At 39.6% G+C, this 17447-nt stretch overlaps 2 protein-coding genes across 2 annotated transcripts; both read left to right on the top strand.

Moving 5' to 3' along the window:
* The first annotated feature begins 225 nt into the window (after positions 1–225).
* LOC131649091 (uncharacterized) lies at positions 226–12080 on the top strand. Its single transcript, XM_058918836.1, has 4 exons — positions 226–713; positions 870–950; positions 1518–3213; positions 11595–12080. Exons 1-4 carry the CDS (start codon positions 226–228, stop codon positions 12078–12080), a joined length of 2751 nt encoding a protein of 916 aa, XP_058774819.1.
* Positions 12081–13396: 1316 nt separating this feature from the next.
* LOC131649090 (uncharacterized) lies at positions 13397–14755 on the top strand. Its single transcript, XM_058918835.1, has one exon. The coding sequence runs from the start codon at positions 13397–13399 to the stop codon at positions 14753–14755; it is 1359 nt and encodes a 452-aa protein (XP_058774818.1).
* Positions 14756–17447: the final 2692 nt, after the last annotated feature.

Genomic DNA, 17447 nt, shown 5'->3' with positions numbered 1-17447 from the left:
AAAAAAGAAAAAAGAAGAAAAAGAATAAAAAAAAAGAGAATGTATATTTACTATAATAATGTGGATAAGACACGAACATAGCATAAGCATAACATTCATATCATGCATGTCATATTTAATTACAAAGCATTAAAAAAAACTATCTTTATCTCCAGTCACACCATTGGAAAAGACAATCAAGCAACCATTCCTGTGTACCAAACCCGAGCTCAGAAGAAGAAAGCGATGGAGCAACTAGAGCAGAACCAAGCCGCCCTTCGCGAAGAAGTAACCCAGCTGAAAGGTACTGTGGATGAGATTAAGGGAGGAATGGCTCAAATGTTGAGCTTCATGAAGGACATTAAGGATGAACAGGAGAGAGCTAGGGAAGCTCGGAATCGGTATGAGGAGATGCCAAACGATGGCAATCCACTGTTAGGATATGTTCGAGGCTTTGACCCTCATAAGTCAAACACCCACTCATCAAAGAGAGTTACCAAAACCCATGAAGAGGGAGAAGCCTCCCATGAAGGATTCGTTCCCGCCACTCAGAAAGAGGGGGCGCTTCGCACTGTTCGCATTCCTGCTAACAACCCACCTAAGGATGAGGATTATGTGGACTTACAATATGGTGAGGTAGACGAGCCGAATCAGGAGTCCCAACATAAGCAAGCCCAAGCTGATTCTGAAGAGAGCGCTAGAAATAGCGGACAAATCAAGGCGTTGGAAGAAAGGTTGAAGGCAGTAGAAGGATATGATGTCTTTGATGTGGATACCTACGAAATGAGCTTGGTGCCGGATCTGACTATTCCTCATAAGTTCAAGATACCCAACTTTGAGAAATACAAGGGACTTACATGTCCTAGAAGTCATTTACGCATGTATGTCAGGAAGATGGCTGCTTACGCCAATGATCAAAAGCTAATGATGCATTTCTTCCAAGACAGCCTGAGTGGGGCATCTGTTGAATGGTACATGCAGTTGGAAAAGACACATATCCAAAGCTGGAACGACCTTGCTAATACATTCCTAAAGCAGTACAAGTACAATCTGGACATGGCACCCAATCGGATGCAACTGCAGAACTTATCTCAGAAAAAGGAAGAGTCATTCAAGGAATACGCCCAAAGATGGCGAGAAATGGCATCCCGAGTCCAACCTCCATTATTGGAAAAAGAGCTGGTTGACATGTTTATGAGAACTCTGCAAGGACCATACTACGACAAAATGATTGGAAGCGTATCCTCGGGATTTTCAGATCTGGTGGTTATCGGAGAAAGAATTGAGGACGGAATCAAGGATGGGAAGATACAAGGAGCTTCATCTAACTCTTATCACTCAAAGAGGCCCACCTCAACCTTCGCTAAAAAGAAGGAAGGGGAGACCAATGCAGTAGTGCACCAAGAGTTTAGACCTCCTATGACATACCCACCTCAACAGAGCAGATTCCAAGGCCCTCCGAGGAAGTTCGACCCTTTGCCCACTTCTAAAAGTGAAATACTGAAATATCTGTTAAATGAACAATTAGTGGAACTCAGGCCTATGCCACCTCCGATTCCCGGAAAAGCTACACCCAATTTCAAAGCTAATGAAAGGTGTGAATTTCACGCCAATTCTCCTGGACATACATTGGAAAAGTGTTGGGCTTTTAGGCACAAGGTTCAGGACTTAATAGAGTCAGGGGCAATTGCTTTTGACAAACCTAACGTAAAGACAAACCCTATGCCTCGCCATGATGGCACAGTCAATGCAATAGAGGTAGTCACCGAGCAAGAGTTTGTTCAACAACGGAGCTCCCCCATAGATGCCCTTAAGAGGTATCTACTTGCAAAGGGGTTCATCCTCGAACATAACGAAGCCTTTAAGACAACCCTGCAAAGACTTGTGAATCAAGGGGTAGTTCAATTTAAGGAATATCCTGAGGAAGAATATGTGGCCATGCTAGACAGGAATGAACCATTGATGATACCTAGGCAAGGGGCAAGGAAGACATTGATCATCCCTTGCGCCAAAGCACCGTTGCTGATACCCACACAAGTACACACTAGGATCATCCCGGTCAGAGACCCATACCCTATGGACAAAATGAAAGCAGTCCCTTGGGAATATGAGTCCAATGCTAATACCGACGTGACAAACATCGTTGGGCCTGGGGGCATGACCCGTAGCGGTCGCATATTCAATACTGCGAAACCAAATGAGAACCTGGCACAAGCAAGTGATCAAACTACTGTGGTCCCTACTGAAAAAAGCACATCCAAAGACAAAGAAACCACTAACAAAGATGCTGAAGAGTTCTTGGCGTTGATTAAGAAAAGTGATTATAAGGTAGTGGACCAGTTGCACCAAACTCCATCCAGGATATCACTCTTCTCGCTGTTAATACATTCAGAAAAACATCGAGACACCCTGATGAAAATCTTGAGCGCTGCCCACGTAACTAAGGACATCACTGTAAACCAATTCGATGGAATGGTGGCTAATCTCACTGCTGGGGCATGCCTAAGCTTTAGTGATCATGAGCTACCCCCACAAGGGAAAGAGCATAACAAAGCCTTGCATATCTCCATACAATGCGGGAAAGCCCGTCTATCTAGGGTTCTGATAGACACAGGTTCGTCATTAAATGTGATGCCAAAGGCCACCTTAGACAAGATAGATTTGGAAGGACTGGTAATAAGACCAAGCCGTTTGGTGGTCAAAGCCTTCGATGGGTCGCAAAGCCCGGTGTTTGGAGAGGTGGACCTCCCTGTGGTAATAGGCCCCCACACGTTCTGCATCAATTTCAAAGTGATGGAGATTGAACCTGCCTATACATGTTTATTGGGACGTCCTTGGATCCATGCCGCTGGGGCAGTTACCTCTACTCTGCATCAAAAGGTAAAATTTGTGGATGGGAACTCTATAGTAACCGTCAATGGGGAGGAGGACATATTTGTCAGCAATCTGGACTCATACCGATACATTGAGGCTGGAGAAAAAGCATTAGAGACTTCATTCCAAGCGCTAGAGATTGCCACTGCTGTCACGCTACCAATTGAGAAAATGCGAAGGGCGGTGACATCCTGGAGAGACCTGCAAGACACAAAGATGGAAGGCTGGGGCAAAGTTCCAGAAGTGCAAGAGAAAAGTGATCGTCTGGGGTTAGGATACCAACCAACAAAGAAGGCTGCACTGGAAGAGCAACGTTTCCCTCCGATCGCACAAACTTTTGTCACAGGTGGATATGAACATGTATCCATGATATCTAGCATGGAGGGCACGTCCAACTTCATCAGGATGATTAGACCAGGAGAACAGCTTCAAAATTGGACAAGTCTGGAGATACCGGAGATAGTTTATGTTTCAAAGTAATTTGTTTTGTCGTGTGTTTTATTTCCCTTTCAATTAATAAAAAAAAACAATGTCGCTCATGCCTCGCCCGAAGCATAGAGTTGGTTTGTAAGGGCCCCATTTACTTTCAAAGTTGAGTTTATTAATAAAATTGCCGTTTGCATTTGGTATTGAAAACTCTATCTCGTTCTTGCATTTGCTTTCTCGAAATGACAAATAACATTCTTGCATAAAACAAAATCACAATCATAATCGCATACTAAAAACATAAACTTGTGCAGATCACCTTCTAACATCACCGATAATAATACTGCTGAAACTCAATGTAAATTCGAGGCTCTCGCTAATCAGTCTGAGGAAGGGGATGAGGAAGACGATGAACTTACAGAAGAATTGTCAAGGCTAATGGAAAGGGAATCCAAGAGCATGCTCCCTCCTCAAGAAGCAATCGAAATCGTAAACTTGGGCACTGATAAGGAACCCAAGGAAATCAAGATTGGGGCAACACTGAACGAGGACATAAAAGCAACACTGGTCAAACTCCTCCATGACTATGTGGAAATATTCGCTTGGTCATACCGTGACATGCCTGGGCTGGATACAGACATCGTCGTGCATAGGCTACCACTCAAAGAGGGTTGTACACCGGTCAGACAAAAACGCAGAAGAGTTCGACCAGACATGGATAATAAAATCCGAGAAGAGGTACTCAAGCAGTTTGACGCAGGTTTCCTTGCCGTAGTTGAATATCCACCATGGATCGCCAACATAGTGCCAGTGCCTAAGAAGGATGGAAAGGTGCGCATGTGTGTTGATTACAGAGATCTGAATAAGGCAAGTCCAAAGGACGACTTTCCACTACCACACATAGACATACTAGTGGACAACACCGCGCAAGCTTCAGTATTTTCATTCATGGACGGATTCTCGGGGTATAATCAAATTAAAATGGCTCCCGAAGACATGGAGAAAACCACCTTCATGACATCCTGGGGTACTTTCTGTTACAAGGTGATGCCTTTTGGATTGCAAAATGCTGGGGCAACGTATCAACGAGCTATGGTCACACTGTTCCATGACATGATACATAAGGAAGTCGAGGTGTATGTGGATGACATGATCGCTAAGTCCTGTACTGAAGAGGAACACCTCACGCACTTGCAAAAGTTGTTTGAACGCTTGAAGAAGTTCAAGCTAAGGTTGAACCCGAACAAGTGTACGTTTGGCGTAAGATCAGGAAAGTTGCTGGGATTCATAGTAAGCCAACGAGGCATAGAGGTGGATCCTGACAAGGTTAAAGCTATACAAGAAATGCCCGCCCCGAGAACAGAGAAGGAGGTCCGTGGTTTCTTAGGGCGTTTGAACTATATCTCAAGGTTCATCTCGCACTTAACTGCTACGTGTGAGCCCATATTCAAATTACTGAGAAAGGATCAACCAATCAGGTGGAATGACGATTGTCAAGTAGCTTTCGAAACCATAAAGCATTATCTACAAGAACCACCAATACTCGTACCTCCCGTGCCAGGAAGACCATTGATCATGTACCTCACCGTCCTCGAAAGGTCCATGGGGTGCGTACTGGGGCAGCAAGACGAAACAGGCAGGAAAGAACACGCTATTTACTATCTTAGCAAGAAATTCACCGATTGCGAATCTCGATATTCACCGTTGGAAAAGACATGTTGTGCCCTAGCATGGGCCTCCAAACGTCTAAGGCAATATATGCTGAACCATTCCACATGGTTAATATCAAGGATGGATCCTTTGAAATACGTGTTCGAAAAACAGGCTCTCACAGGAAGAATCGCTAGATGGCAAATGCTACTGTCAGAATATGATATTCAATACGTCACCCAAAAGGCAATAAAAGGGAGTGTACTGGCAGAACATCTAGCTCACCAACCCGTCGAAGAGTATCAGTCTATGAAATTCGACTTCCCCGATGAGGATATTATGCTGGTAAGGGACTATGAAATACCTGGGCCCGATGAAGGACCCGAACCAGGATTGGTATGGACCCTTATGTTCGATGGAGCCTCAAACGCGTTAGGACATGGCATAGGGGCAGTCTTGATATCTCTTGACAATCGTCACATACCCTTCACTGCAAGACTATGTTTCGACTGTACCAACAATATTGCAGAATATGAAGCATGCATATTGGGTCTAGAAGCTGCGATCGATCTAAGGATTAAATTACTGGAGGTATATGGGGATTCAGCGTTGGTAATCCATCAAGTCAATAAAGAATGGGATACGCGAGATGCAAAACTAATCCCATACCGAGACCTCATACTGGAACTAATGGCTGAGTTTGAGACCATCACTTTTAATCATATCCCGAGGGAGGAAAATCAAATGGCTGACGCATTGGCAACACTCTCCTCTATGTTTAAAGTAACATGTCCAAATCACGAACCTCGGGTAACGGTTAGACACTTTGATGAACCAGCCTATTGCCTTACGATCGAGAAACAAACTGATGACAAACCCTGGTACTATGATATTAGGGAATACCTGGAGAAACAAGAATACCCAGAAAATGCCTCCACAATTGATAAAAAGACGCTAAGAAGGTTGGCATCTAAGTTCTTCCTAAACGGCGATGTCCTATACAAGCGAAACTACGATTCGGTGTTACTAAGGTGTATGGACGAGAAGGAGGCCAAAGAGATCGTCAAGGAGGTTCATGAAGGAACCTTTGGGACTCACGCAAATGGACATTCAATGGCGAGAAAGATATTAAGAGCAGGCTACTACTGGTTAACCATGGAAGCTGATTGCTTCCAACATGCAAGAACATGTCATAAATGCCAAATATATGCGGACAAGGTACACGTACCACCAAATCCGCTGAATGTGCTAAGTTCGCCATGGCCATTCGCAATGTGGGGGATTGACATGATAGGAATGATCGGACACAAAGCCTCTAACGGACACCGATTCATATTGGTTGCTATCGACTATTTCACCAAGTGGGTCGAAGCTGCTTCCTACACTAATGTAACAAGACAAGTGGTTACTCGGTTCATCAAGCATAACCTCATTTGCCGATATGGGATCCCAAGCCGAATCATTACTGACAATGGGTCAAACCTGAACAGTAACATGATGAAGGAGTTGTGCGAAGAATTCAAAATTGAACACCACAATTCTTCACCATACAGGCCTAGGATGAATGGCGCTGTTGAGGCCGCAAACAAAAATATCAAGAAAATAATACAGAAAATGGTGAAGACGTACAAAGATTGGCATGAAATGCTTCCCTTCGCCCTGCACGGTTACAGAACTTCAGTACGCACATCCACATGGGCAACCCCTTTCTCCCTGGTCTATGGTATGGAAGCAATCCTCCCTATCGAAGTGGAGATCCCATCATTAAGAGTCCTAGCCGACACAAAGTTAGAAGAATTGGAATGGGTAAAAACCCGTTTTGATCAGCTTAATCTCATTGAAGAAAAGCGACTGACGGCTTTGTGCCATGGGCAGCTCTATCAGAGGAGAATGAAAAAGGCATTCGACAAAAAGGTCCGCCCTCGAACTTATAAAGAAGGAGACCTCGTTCTCAAGAAAATCTTACTGCCCCGACTTGATGCCCGAGGAAAATGGACACCCAACTACGAAGGTCCATATGTCATAAAAACGGTGTTCTCAGGAGGAGCACTCGTCCTCACTACCATGGAAGGGGATGAGCTACCACATCCAATCAATTCAGACGCAGTCAAGAAATACTAAGCCTAGCAAGGGCAAGATTCCAAGCTACGAGCCCAAGACCATTCGTAAAAGATGGGAAATCGAGCAATCATCAACTTCCAAAGTCAAAGGATTACTGGGGCCCTCGATAGCAAAAAGAGCAATAGCAGTATTAGCATCATTTCTATTTGTCATTTTTCTTTCTTTCATACCTTTTGTACGTTCGCCAATTCAAGGCAACAACCAATAAAAGTTTTCCTTTCATATTTATCGATTCATCATTTCAATACCAAGTGCAATGAATAATTTATTTTAAAAACTTTAAACTTTGAACTTAAAACAAGAAACTTACAAATCATCAGACTAAAAAAAAAGGGGAGGGGACTGAAACCTCGACATCTCCGGTAGTCAATATACGCCTGGTCCTAAAAACACTGCAACATCCCAGTAGACTAACTTCAGACGATCTGAGTTAAGACCCGCAAAGCTGCTCGGAAAGCTAAACAAATCCAATGGGTGACAAAAGATAATGCATCAAAGTCATCATACATATCCATATTCATATACACTCACATATGTACCATCTGCATAAGCATGCATGCATTTACAACAAATCATAAGCATATACATTCGCAGAGCATCATTTTACAAATGAAGCTTGGTTTCTCTTGAATCCTATTTCAAACTCTATTTTCAATTTCAATTTCAAACCAAATCGTAACCCTCGCGTTACGTCTTATCACGGCAGTGATAATGGCAATTTCAAACTAAATCGTAACCCCCGCGTTACGTCTTATCACGGCAGTGATAATGGCAATTTCAAACTAAATCGTAACCCCCGCGTTACGTCTTATCACGGCAGTGATAATGGCAATTTCAAACCAAATCGTAACCCTCGCGTTACGTCTTATCACGACAGTGATAATGGCAATTTCAATCCAAATCTTAACCCTCGCGTTACGTCTTATCACGGCAGTGATAATGGCAATTTCAAACCAAATCGTAACCCTCGCGTTACGTCTTATCACGGCAGTGATAATGGCAGTTTCAATTTCAATCCAAATCGTAACCCTCGCGTTACGTCTTATCACAGCAGTGATAATGGCAATTTCAATTTCAAATCGTAACCCTCGCGTTACGTCTTATCACGGCAGTGATAATGGCAATTTCAATTTCAAATCGTAACCCTCGCGTTACGTCTTATCACGGTAGTGATAATGGCAATTTCAATTTCAAATCGTAACCCTCGTGTTACGTCTTATCACGGCAGCGATATGGCACCACGTTCTTTGGCAGTAGCCGGAAACTCATTTCAATTTCAATTCAGATTCCAATCCCAAACATGCCCTACCACGTTAATCCTGTGGCCAGCAACGCATCTACTCCACACCCCGCAATATCAGCAAATTTTGGGGCATTCTCAGTGTTCAATAATCTCCCACCTTCAGGTCGCAACAGGCGAGCGGGCCTGTCCGCCTCTTCAGGTTTAAGAAGATTGAACAGGGGCAGCTGTCATACCCCAAAATTTGCCCCATCTACTTCACTTACAAAGATTCAAAGACTAGGGTTCCATTCAAGCAACACTCCTAGCCAAGAGCCTCCTAAGGCTAGGGTTTGAGATTCCTCTAAGAGGGATCAATGAGATAAGACTCCTAATCAAGGGTATATGGTTTATAGTGATCTAATTTAACTCCATGGCAAAAGTCAAGGCATCACTCCAAAGGTTACCTGCACAAACAGTCCCAAGATCTACAATCAACTAATTCAAATCCAAAGTCAAGGCATGATCCAAACTTCTAACCATTGGTCACACAACAAGTATGGGGATGTATATCCATCATTTTATCAAAGCTTGATCATGATTCCATTAATAGAAACTCAGAGATGAACAAATGCAAAAGGTTCAAATTAGGGTTTCTTTAGGAGAAAGTCAACCCAACTTTGACTGGGCATAACTTTCACCTGGAACATCAAAAATTCCCCACTCAAAGCCTATTTTGAAGGAAATTGGATTCTCTACAACTTTGTCTCTCACAAGCTAGGGCTAGAAATGCTTCATTTGAGAGGTACAGTATAAAAGATTACAGGTCATTTTCAGGCATCCTTCAGAAGCAGTTTTTGTTAAAGAAGATGTGATCAAGATAAAAGCTCCAAATGAAAAATATGTTCCAAAGTGGCTTGCAGAGGACACTTTGAGGTTTCCAAAAAGTATTAGAACTCCCTCATAGCTTAAAAATTAAGTGAGATATGCTTGATCAAAGTTGGGTGATTTTTTAGGACCAAATATGAAAAAAGGAGGTTCAAGTTGAGAAAATTTGCAAATGGGCCCATGGTTTTTTGTTACACTCTTGGTCCACAAGACATTAGCATGCCCAAAATTATTTTCCACGAAATTTAACATTATATTTGATTTAATATGATTTTTTTATTTCATTTTAATGATTTAATTAACATAAAAATCAAATATTTTGATGGAAAATAGATTTTTTAGTATTTCCAATCACAATTAATGTCTAAAATATATTTAATTTCGTGCATACATGGATTGGAAAGATTTGATACAATATTGATCAAAAATAGTAGCTTGCCATTCAAGGAAAAAATCAAATTTCTCAAATATGGCAAAATTGGATTCAATAATCTTTGGGCTCTCTTTTTTAACCTAATTCATTCCAGTATAAGTATCAAACACAAGGGACCAGATTAGGGGACGAAAAATTGAGGGAGAGACACACTTGCAAGAACAAAAAAAATCACCAAAGAGCTTGGATTCGATTTTTGAGTTTCAAGAGGTTTCAACAAGAACTGAAGGTTGCAAAAGCATCACTGAAGGATTTGGAACGTGTCTGGACAATAGCATAGCATCAACACCCCCAGAATTACCTCAATTTTGTCAAAGTAAGTCACTTCAAACTTTGATTCGATTAGCATGATATAGGCATTCCCATGGTGTTTTAACCGTATATTATGTTTGCTCTTGGTACTCTGATTGTTTCTGGATTGTTTGTGTTGAGTTTGTGTGTCTTGATCTTGTTTCGCCATTGATGTCCGTTTGAGCTTTTAGGGTCTTAAATTGGGGTTTTTTTGTAGAGGTTAAATTAAGGCTAATTAATGGTATAATCTGGTTCGCGTGGTTGGGACGAAGGAGATGTTAAGGTCGCGAAACGTTTATTCCTGCGCAGGTGCTATTTGCTATTTTTCAGGTAAGCTTGCTACGAATGTAATCGTAGCAAATCCGTAGTTAAATTTACAGGGTTTCTCAGGTAATATTGGGGAAGATGATGAGTTGTCACACCCTGGTTCGCTGGTTTGAAATTTCGCGCGCAGTTCCATATGTGTCTTCAGGTTTTGTATATAATATTTGGGAAGCGTATGTTAAACAATAAAGCAGTCCAGTTGGGGTGGTTAAGAAGCGTGCCTTTGAGAGGGAGGTCGTGGGTTCGAGCCTCCCCTCCAATTATATTTTTTATGAAACGTTTATCTCCTTGATCCTATGCGCTGCCAGCTAGATAGACACCATAGTCCCTCAGATCTGAGCCCTCAATTCTCCTCCCAACTAGATCTGACGCCCCTGATTGACTCCCTATACTATATACCCTAATAATGACCACATAAAATCATAGCCTAATTAACTAAATATTTTCTAACTAACATATTTGTTTTAATTAATTTTTTTTTAATTAAATGTTAATAATTATTTTTGTAAGTAAAAAATATATGATATTATTATTGAAAATTCTAATTTGTTGTTCGTTCCGATTAAATCAATTAATCGCTATGGTCAACAATAATTTTAATTAAAATGTTATTTAATTAAATAAAATTGGTTTCTATTATTTGGTTAAATGGTTGCAATTATTTTATTAGTTGTGATGATTAACCGTCTTCCCTTCGATTAAATTTTTTATTCTTTTTAATCGAATCGATCGATTACGAGGGGTAACAATGCATATAAAAATTCTATCAAATTATTAAAATATACCTTAATTCATTATTAGTGATAATCGAATCAATCGATTAAAATTGGTGATGGTGCAAATTATTAATCTTTTAACTATGGTAATTGAATCAATCAATTATTGCGGTTAAAAGTACAAATTAAATCAAGGTTGTACGCCCACTCTTAAAACACTTCCCAAACTTTTCAAAACTTCCAGTATCAAATTACACATTATCATAGGCTATTTCAAAAGCTTTTGAGACAAATTCCCAACCCTATCAAAATTCAAATTCTAAGGGCGTACAACCCTTCCCCGAACTACGTAGACTCTGATCCTCCATAAGGAGGTACGTAGGCACTTGGCAACAAGGCGAGTCCCCCTCCTTCAAATCTTAATCATGTTCAATAATTAATCTTTTAACCCTAATAACTGTCTGTTACCCCTTTTTTATGCTTTTGCCCTAACCCTAATCTTTGCAATGTTAACCTTTAGGAAAGGGTTTTGGGTGCCTAACACCTTCCCTTAACCCGAATATAGTATCTTACCTTGAATCTCGTAACCATTAAAGGTTTCCTATTCGCCTTGGTAGAATAGGTGGCGACTCTAAACATTAATTTTTTAGGCAGGTTGCTACACCCTCAACAGAAAAATCTGGCCAAAATAGAGTCACCTCAGCATAAGTTATGTATTAACATTGAACACTCAAGTTATGGCATAAATGAAAAGAAGTCCATAAGCAAAACAGGAAGCTCCAAAAGAAGGAGACCTAAACAAGATGAAGGTCCCAGAAAAGAAGAGTTCAACCCTGCTATATGCAAGAACCTAACAATGAATATTGATGCTCTGGAAGAAGCTGAGACTACTCTCTCAATAGGTTGTGGGAATGTCAAAACAGATGTCTTAACATCTGAATGTACGAAAGAATCAAGTGTGTGCACTGAGATAAAATATGCCTATGGAATTGGTAAAGGTTCTTCTTTTAGTATCCAAAATATTCTCCATAGGGAGATTATTGTTAGGAACCAACTACCAGAAGCTGTCAGAAGATCAAGGGAATCATCTACAACTACCTGGAGTATTCATAACCTTGACCTAAATAAGACAATGATGGTTCTTCTTAATGAAATCTAGACTAGAGATATGAAAAGAGAATTCTACATGTTCAAAGGAAGTACTGTATGGAATGTGGTACCAAGGGAGCTATCTATTGATCATGGATTTCATCTAAGAGAGGAGCCACTGACAATAGACTAAACTTCAAAAGCCTAGAATATGAGAGCAAATGCTTCACAAATCAACTTGGGAAATCAAGAAAACAAGGAGAGCATGATTTTCCTTGTCACAAATGAGATTGTGAATTTGATGATTGGTATGATTCACACAAAAGGCTTAGACTGGTCTCAATTAAGGTGGACACAACAAAGTTTTTCGAAGCATAACGTCAAGAAGGATGTCGTAATATTGTTTCTGTAACATCATTAGACATCTCTTCATCAAAGATAGTGTGAAGGGCGAAAATTTTACATTTGAGCATATGGTCACTGATCTAGAGTTAACTGATATTTTCACAAAGGGCTTAGATGTAAATCAAGTTGAAGATTTAAAGGGAAAGCTAGGCATTTTCCCCTGAAGAATTATAGCAATTAATTCTATTTCGGGAATATATTGTGGAGATTTTAATTATTCAATATTTGAAATATCCCCTAATTGATTTCTATATCAAGTTCCCTCTTAACTCTCCATCTCACCAAAAGGCTGTTCTCTACCCTAGTGTATTCAACAACCTAAATTTGTTCTTGAACTGCTCTCTCACTCTCCACAATCGTGACCAAGAATTGTTCTGAAATACTTCAAGATGTCACAACAATCTGATTCCTCCTCTCCCAAGAAGATGTCCTCCACTGATGGCCCTGACGCCATTCCAAGAATTGAACTGGTTAACCCTAATCAAGTTCTTGATATTACTCCGTTAAGAATGGTTAACACTGATGATCTCACAATCAAGAAACCTCGGACCTCTCATGTAAGGATACCTAAGGAATCTGTTCGTGCCAAGGCCACAAATTCTTCATCGTCCACTCCTCTTGAGGATTTAACCCAGGAAGGATTAAGGTATGCTCACAATGTCATTGCTAAAATTGTCACTCGTATCTTGAATGAACATCATCAAGTCCCTAGGATATCTGTTCCATTGCAAACCATGATTCCTGAACCCGTTGCTATTACTAAGAAAAACATCATAGGGAAGTCCTCTAATGATGATGATGTCCACATTGTTGATGAGGATGTGCACAAAGACCATGATGATGAAGATTTCACTGAGGATGTCAATAACATTGGGAACACTAGTGTTGATGCTGGTATAGGTACAGCTACAGGTACACATGTTGTGGACCTTGATGAACTCTCAGATAGTTGTTGTGAAGCCTAGCATTGCCAAAAGGCTCATGACTAGGAGGAAAGGTAATGTTGCTGTACAAAGTTCTCCCAAGAAAAAGGTTGCCCCTAGGAGTCCCTCTACTGACTCTATCAAGAAGAAAAATACCTCTACTGGTCCCATAAAAGGCAGAGATGTATCTCAGAGTGTTTATGTTGGTCCTACCAAATCTTGGAGCAAAGTTATTCCCAAGAAAAGGAAGGCTCAAGCTATTGTTGACACTGACTCTTATGTTGAGGTTGATGTTCAAAACATTTCACCCAGGAAGAAACCAACAACTAGCAAGCTGGCTGCTAGTGTTCCTGAGGTACCCATTGATAACATCTCTTTTCATTACCCTTCTAGTGTCAATAGGTGGAAATATGTTTTCCACAAGAGGATAGCTTTGGAAAGGGAGTTGACTCGAGATGTCCTTGAGAATAAAGAGATCATGGATCTAATTCATGAAGCTGGACTATTGAAAACTGTTGTTCATTTGCCTACATGTTATGAAATACTGGTTAAAGAGTTCATTGTGAATCTATCAGAAGACTGCGCTAATAGAAAATCAAAGGATTTTGGAAAAGTATATGTAAGAGGAAAATGTGTTACCTTTTCCTCCACTGTTATCAACAATTTTCTTGGAAGATCTGATGAAGCTCGACCTGAGCTGGAAGTGACTGACAACAAAATATGTGAGGTGATCACTGCTAAGCAGGTGAAAGCCTGGCCCCTGAAAGGAAAACTTTTTGTAAGCAAGCTCAGCATAAAATATGCAATGCTTCACAAGATTGGAGCTGCTAACTGGGTGCCCAAAAACCACAAGTCAACTGTTGCTATTGTGCTGGGAAAGTTTATATATGTTGTTGGAACCAAGAACAAGTTTGACTATGGTACTTACATATTTGATCAAACAATGAAGCATGCCGGGAGTTATAGTGTGAAGGGTCTCATTGCCTTCCCATCTATCATATGTGGTATAATTGTGAATCGGTATCCTAATATCCTTAGTGAAAATGATTCTGTCTGCAAAAGGGAAAGTGCTATTTCATTTCACTACAAACTATTTCAAGGAACCCATGTTCCTGACATTGTCACAACATCAGCTGGAACATCCAAAGACAGCACAACTACAAGAAAAGTTGTTGTGATTGCAATGCTCAGGGAAACATGTAAGGAGCTAGAGTCCATAAAATTGGCTCTTGAAAGATTGATCAGCTCCCTTGAGATGAATGAGATGAATGAAGGAGCTGAGTTTGATGATGCTAATATGGATGAACAGGGTGAAGAAGAAGGCGAATCAGACAGAGAAGTTGAGAAAGAAGCCAGTCAAGATAATGGCACTGATAAAGATGCTGCAGATGTTGAACTCAGCAGCTCTAAAGACTGAAGCAGCTGTTTCTGGTTATTTTTTATGGATTTTAATATTTTTTGGTTTCATTATAGCTTGTACTTAATTGTATAACAAGGTTGCTTTGGCAACATTTCTGACAACAAAGGGGGAGTAGTGTAATGTCACCCCAGGACAACAAATTTTTTTATTTTTGGTATTGTTGAATGAAGTTGTATTCTGGAGGTGTACTTCTACATTTTATTTTTGTAGTTAGTAGTGTTGTTGCATGAGGAACTATTGATTTGTGTGATGTGATGGTATGATGTGGTAGTGTAGCCTGTCTGGTAGTAGTAGCAGTAGTATAACTATGCATGCTGACTGGTGTGGTAGTGTAGTATACTTAATGATTGCTTGATGGTAGCTGTAATTGTATTAGCTATTCCTATAGGTGTAGTTGACTGGTTATGTGTTATGTGTTTTTTTCTGCTGCAAAAATTCTCTGATAATGTGGTGACAGATTGTTTTAGTCAAAAATTTGCCAAAGGGGGAGTTTGTAGATGCTTTTAAATTGGCTGCATTTTGTGGTAAAAGATTCCTGTGTGTATGTGATGTCTTGACTAATGTCATGACACACTATGTGTGAAATTGTGCAGGATCGTATGGTTGAGTTAATACAGGTTTTTGTTAGATGTCATGCTCAATGTCATGACATCAGTATCTGACAGCAGTAGCTGTTCTATTTTAGCTGTTACGTTTCCCTATTTATCTCAGGCTACAATTTAGGAAACTATAGATTTTGTGTTGTATGATTTGTACTAAAATATCTCGTACTACAGCATATGAGAACACCCTGATGATGTGGAAGTTAGGTTAACTTAGTTAACCCTAATTTATGTTTGGATGATCCAAGCCCCAAGTGCAGCCTATAAGAAGACTGTTAATCCTACTTTTAGTGGTAGAGATTTTGAGCGTGAAGATTATTGTGTTGTCTGTCTATTCACGTGTGTCTTAGTGTTTTTCTTGTAATCCAAGCAATTGTCTCTTTGATGATTGTATTGGAATAGGGTGTTTTTGAGTTGTAATTGTTTTTGTCACTCTAAGCTTTTAAGCATGAGTGTTGTGTCTCTTGATTGAAGCTTTGAAGCGAAATCAAGATTTGTTTGAAGTGTGTCTTCATCCTATTTTATATGTTGTTGTTATTATCATTACCCTGATTGAGGGGGAGTGAGTAGGGACTCAGGTCTATCACTAGATTGAAATTGCATTGGGTAGGTCTTAAGTGAAGAGTTATAAACGGGGGAGTTTAGCTCTGAATTAATACTACTTATAGTAGATTTCCTCCCTGGCTTGGTAGCCCCAGAGTAGGTGTTGTTGTACACCGAATTAGGTAAACAATCTTTTGTGTTCTTTACTGTGCTTGTTTACTTTCTGCATAAATTTTATAATCAGTTCTGAAGTGGATGTCATAACATCCAATATGACATCGATCGTGTGTTACTAGAATTTTCATTAACTATCAACTATAACAATGTATTCAAGTTTACAAGTATGTCATTCAAGCACATAATAACATACACTTCATAATCACAACGGAAATTAATACAACTATCAACAATGGCAAAACATGGTTCTTATATTCCACATATATACATATATCATTAATACATATATATTCACATTCTCTTCATATATGTTTCATTCACATATATCACATCAACACACATCAATAATTTATATCAAATGAATTCAACTTCGTAAACCATGCATTCACACGTCATAGCATTCACTTCATAAACACAACAATTCAAAATGCGACGCAAACTATGCATATACATGTGGTACCATTGGAGTAAACTCACAACGCTATCAATTGCCAGTAATTCTGAGGCATAAGGCAAAGCCTTCAACAACAACAACAACAACGGTCACATATCAACATAACACCGTTCAACTTTATGTTATGCTATGCTATGCAACAACATACAACAACCACGACTCGACAACGAAACAACGACATAACAACAACAACAACGGTCACATATCAACATCACACTGTTCAACTTTAGCCATAGACTCACAACACAACTTAACAATATTACAACAACGGTCACATATCAACATCACACCGTTCAACTTTAGCCATAGACTCACAACATAACTTAACAACAATACAATATATATATATATATATATATACAATATCAAGATTCGCTAGGAATCATGCCATAAAGTTATTCACACAACAATGCACAATAATGATCATAATAGCAATCACAATATTAATCGCAATAAAAGCATCCAAAGCAAAATCACAAATTGCGGTCAATTCGCAAAATAATCGCAATATGCCAATATACCAAATAAGCCAAAACAACTTCCAAATTAACATCTAACTCAATTAAAGATAACGTTAATTATCAAAACAACATCATTGACATAGAAATATATTATTCTCAACGTAAATATTCAACCAAAACAATATTACGGTCAATTTCTCAAAATACCGTAGTTTACCGGTAAACCGAATAATTTATCTAAGTCTAAGTATTTTTCCAATCAAATAGACTTATTGAAATTAATTAACTATTAATTAAATCAACCAATTAAGAATCATATTATATTAATTCAATTCACTTCTATTTCTATTCCATTTCTAATTCTACAACAAAACCCATTATTTCACTATCAATGGTTTACCCACAACAAACACAATAATCTAATACATAAAGATCAACAATTACACACAACT

Source organism: Vicia villosa, linkage group LG2 (assembly GCF_029867415.1).
Source record: "Vicia villosa cultivar HV-30 ecotype Madison, WI linkage group LG2, Vvil1.0, whole genome shotgun sequence".
Classification (NCBI taxonomy): domain Eukaryota; kingdom Viridiplantae; phylum Streptophyta; class Magnoliopsida; order Fabales; family Fabaceae; genus Vicia; species Vicia villosa.
This window is presented reverse-complemented; position numbering and strand designations above follow the sequence as displayed.

Coding starts and splice junctions, on each gene's coding strand:
- LOC131649091 (XM_058918836.1), top strand. CDS start 226: ATGGAGCAACTAGAGCAGAACCAAGCCGCCCTTCGCGAAGAAGTAACC. Junction 714..869: donor ATCAAGGCGTTGGAAGAAAG/GTTGAAGGCAGT, acceptor CATGTATGTCAG/GAAGATGGCTGCTTACGCCA. Junction 951..1,517: donor AGTGGGGCATCTGTTGAATG/GTACATGCAGTT, acceptor AGTGGAACTCAG/GCCTATGCCACCTCCGATTC.
- LOC131649090 (XM_058918835.1), top strand. CDS start 13,397: ATGACTAGGAGGAAAGGTAATGTTGCTGTACAAAGTTCTCCCAAGAAA.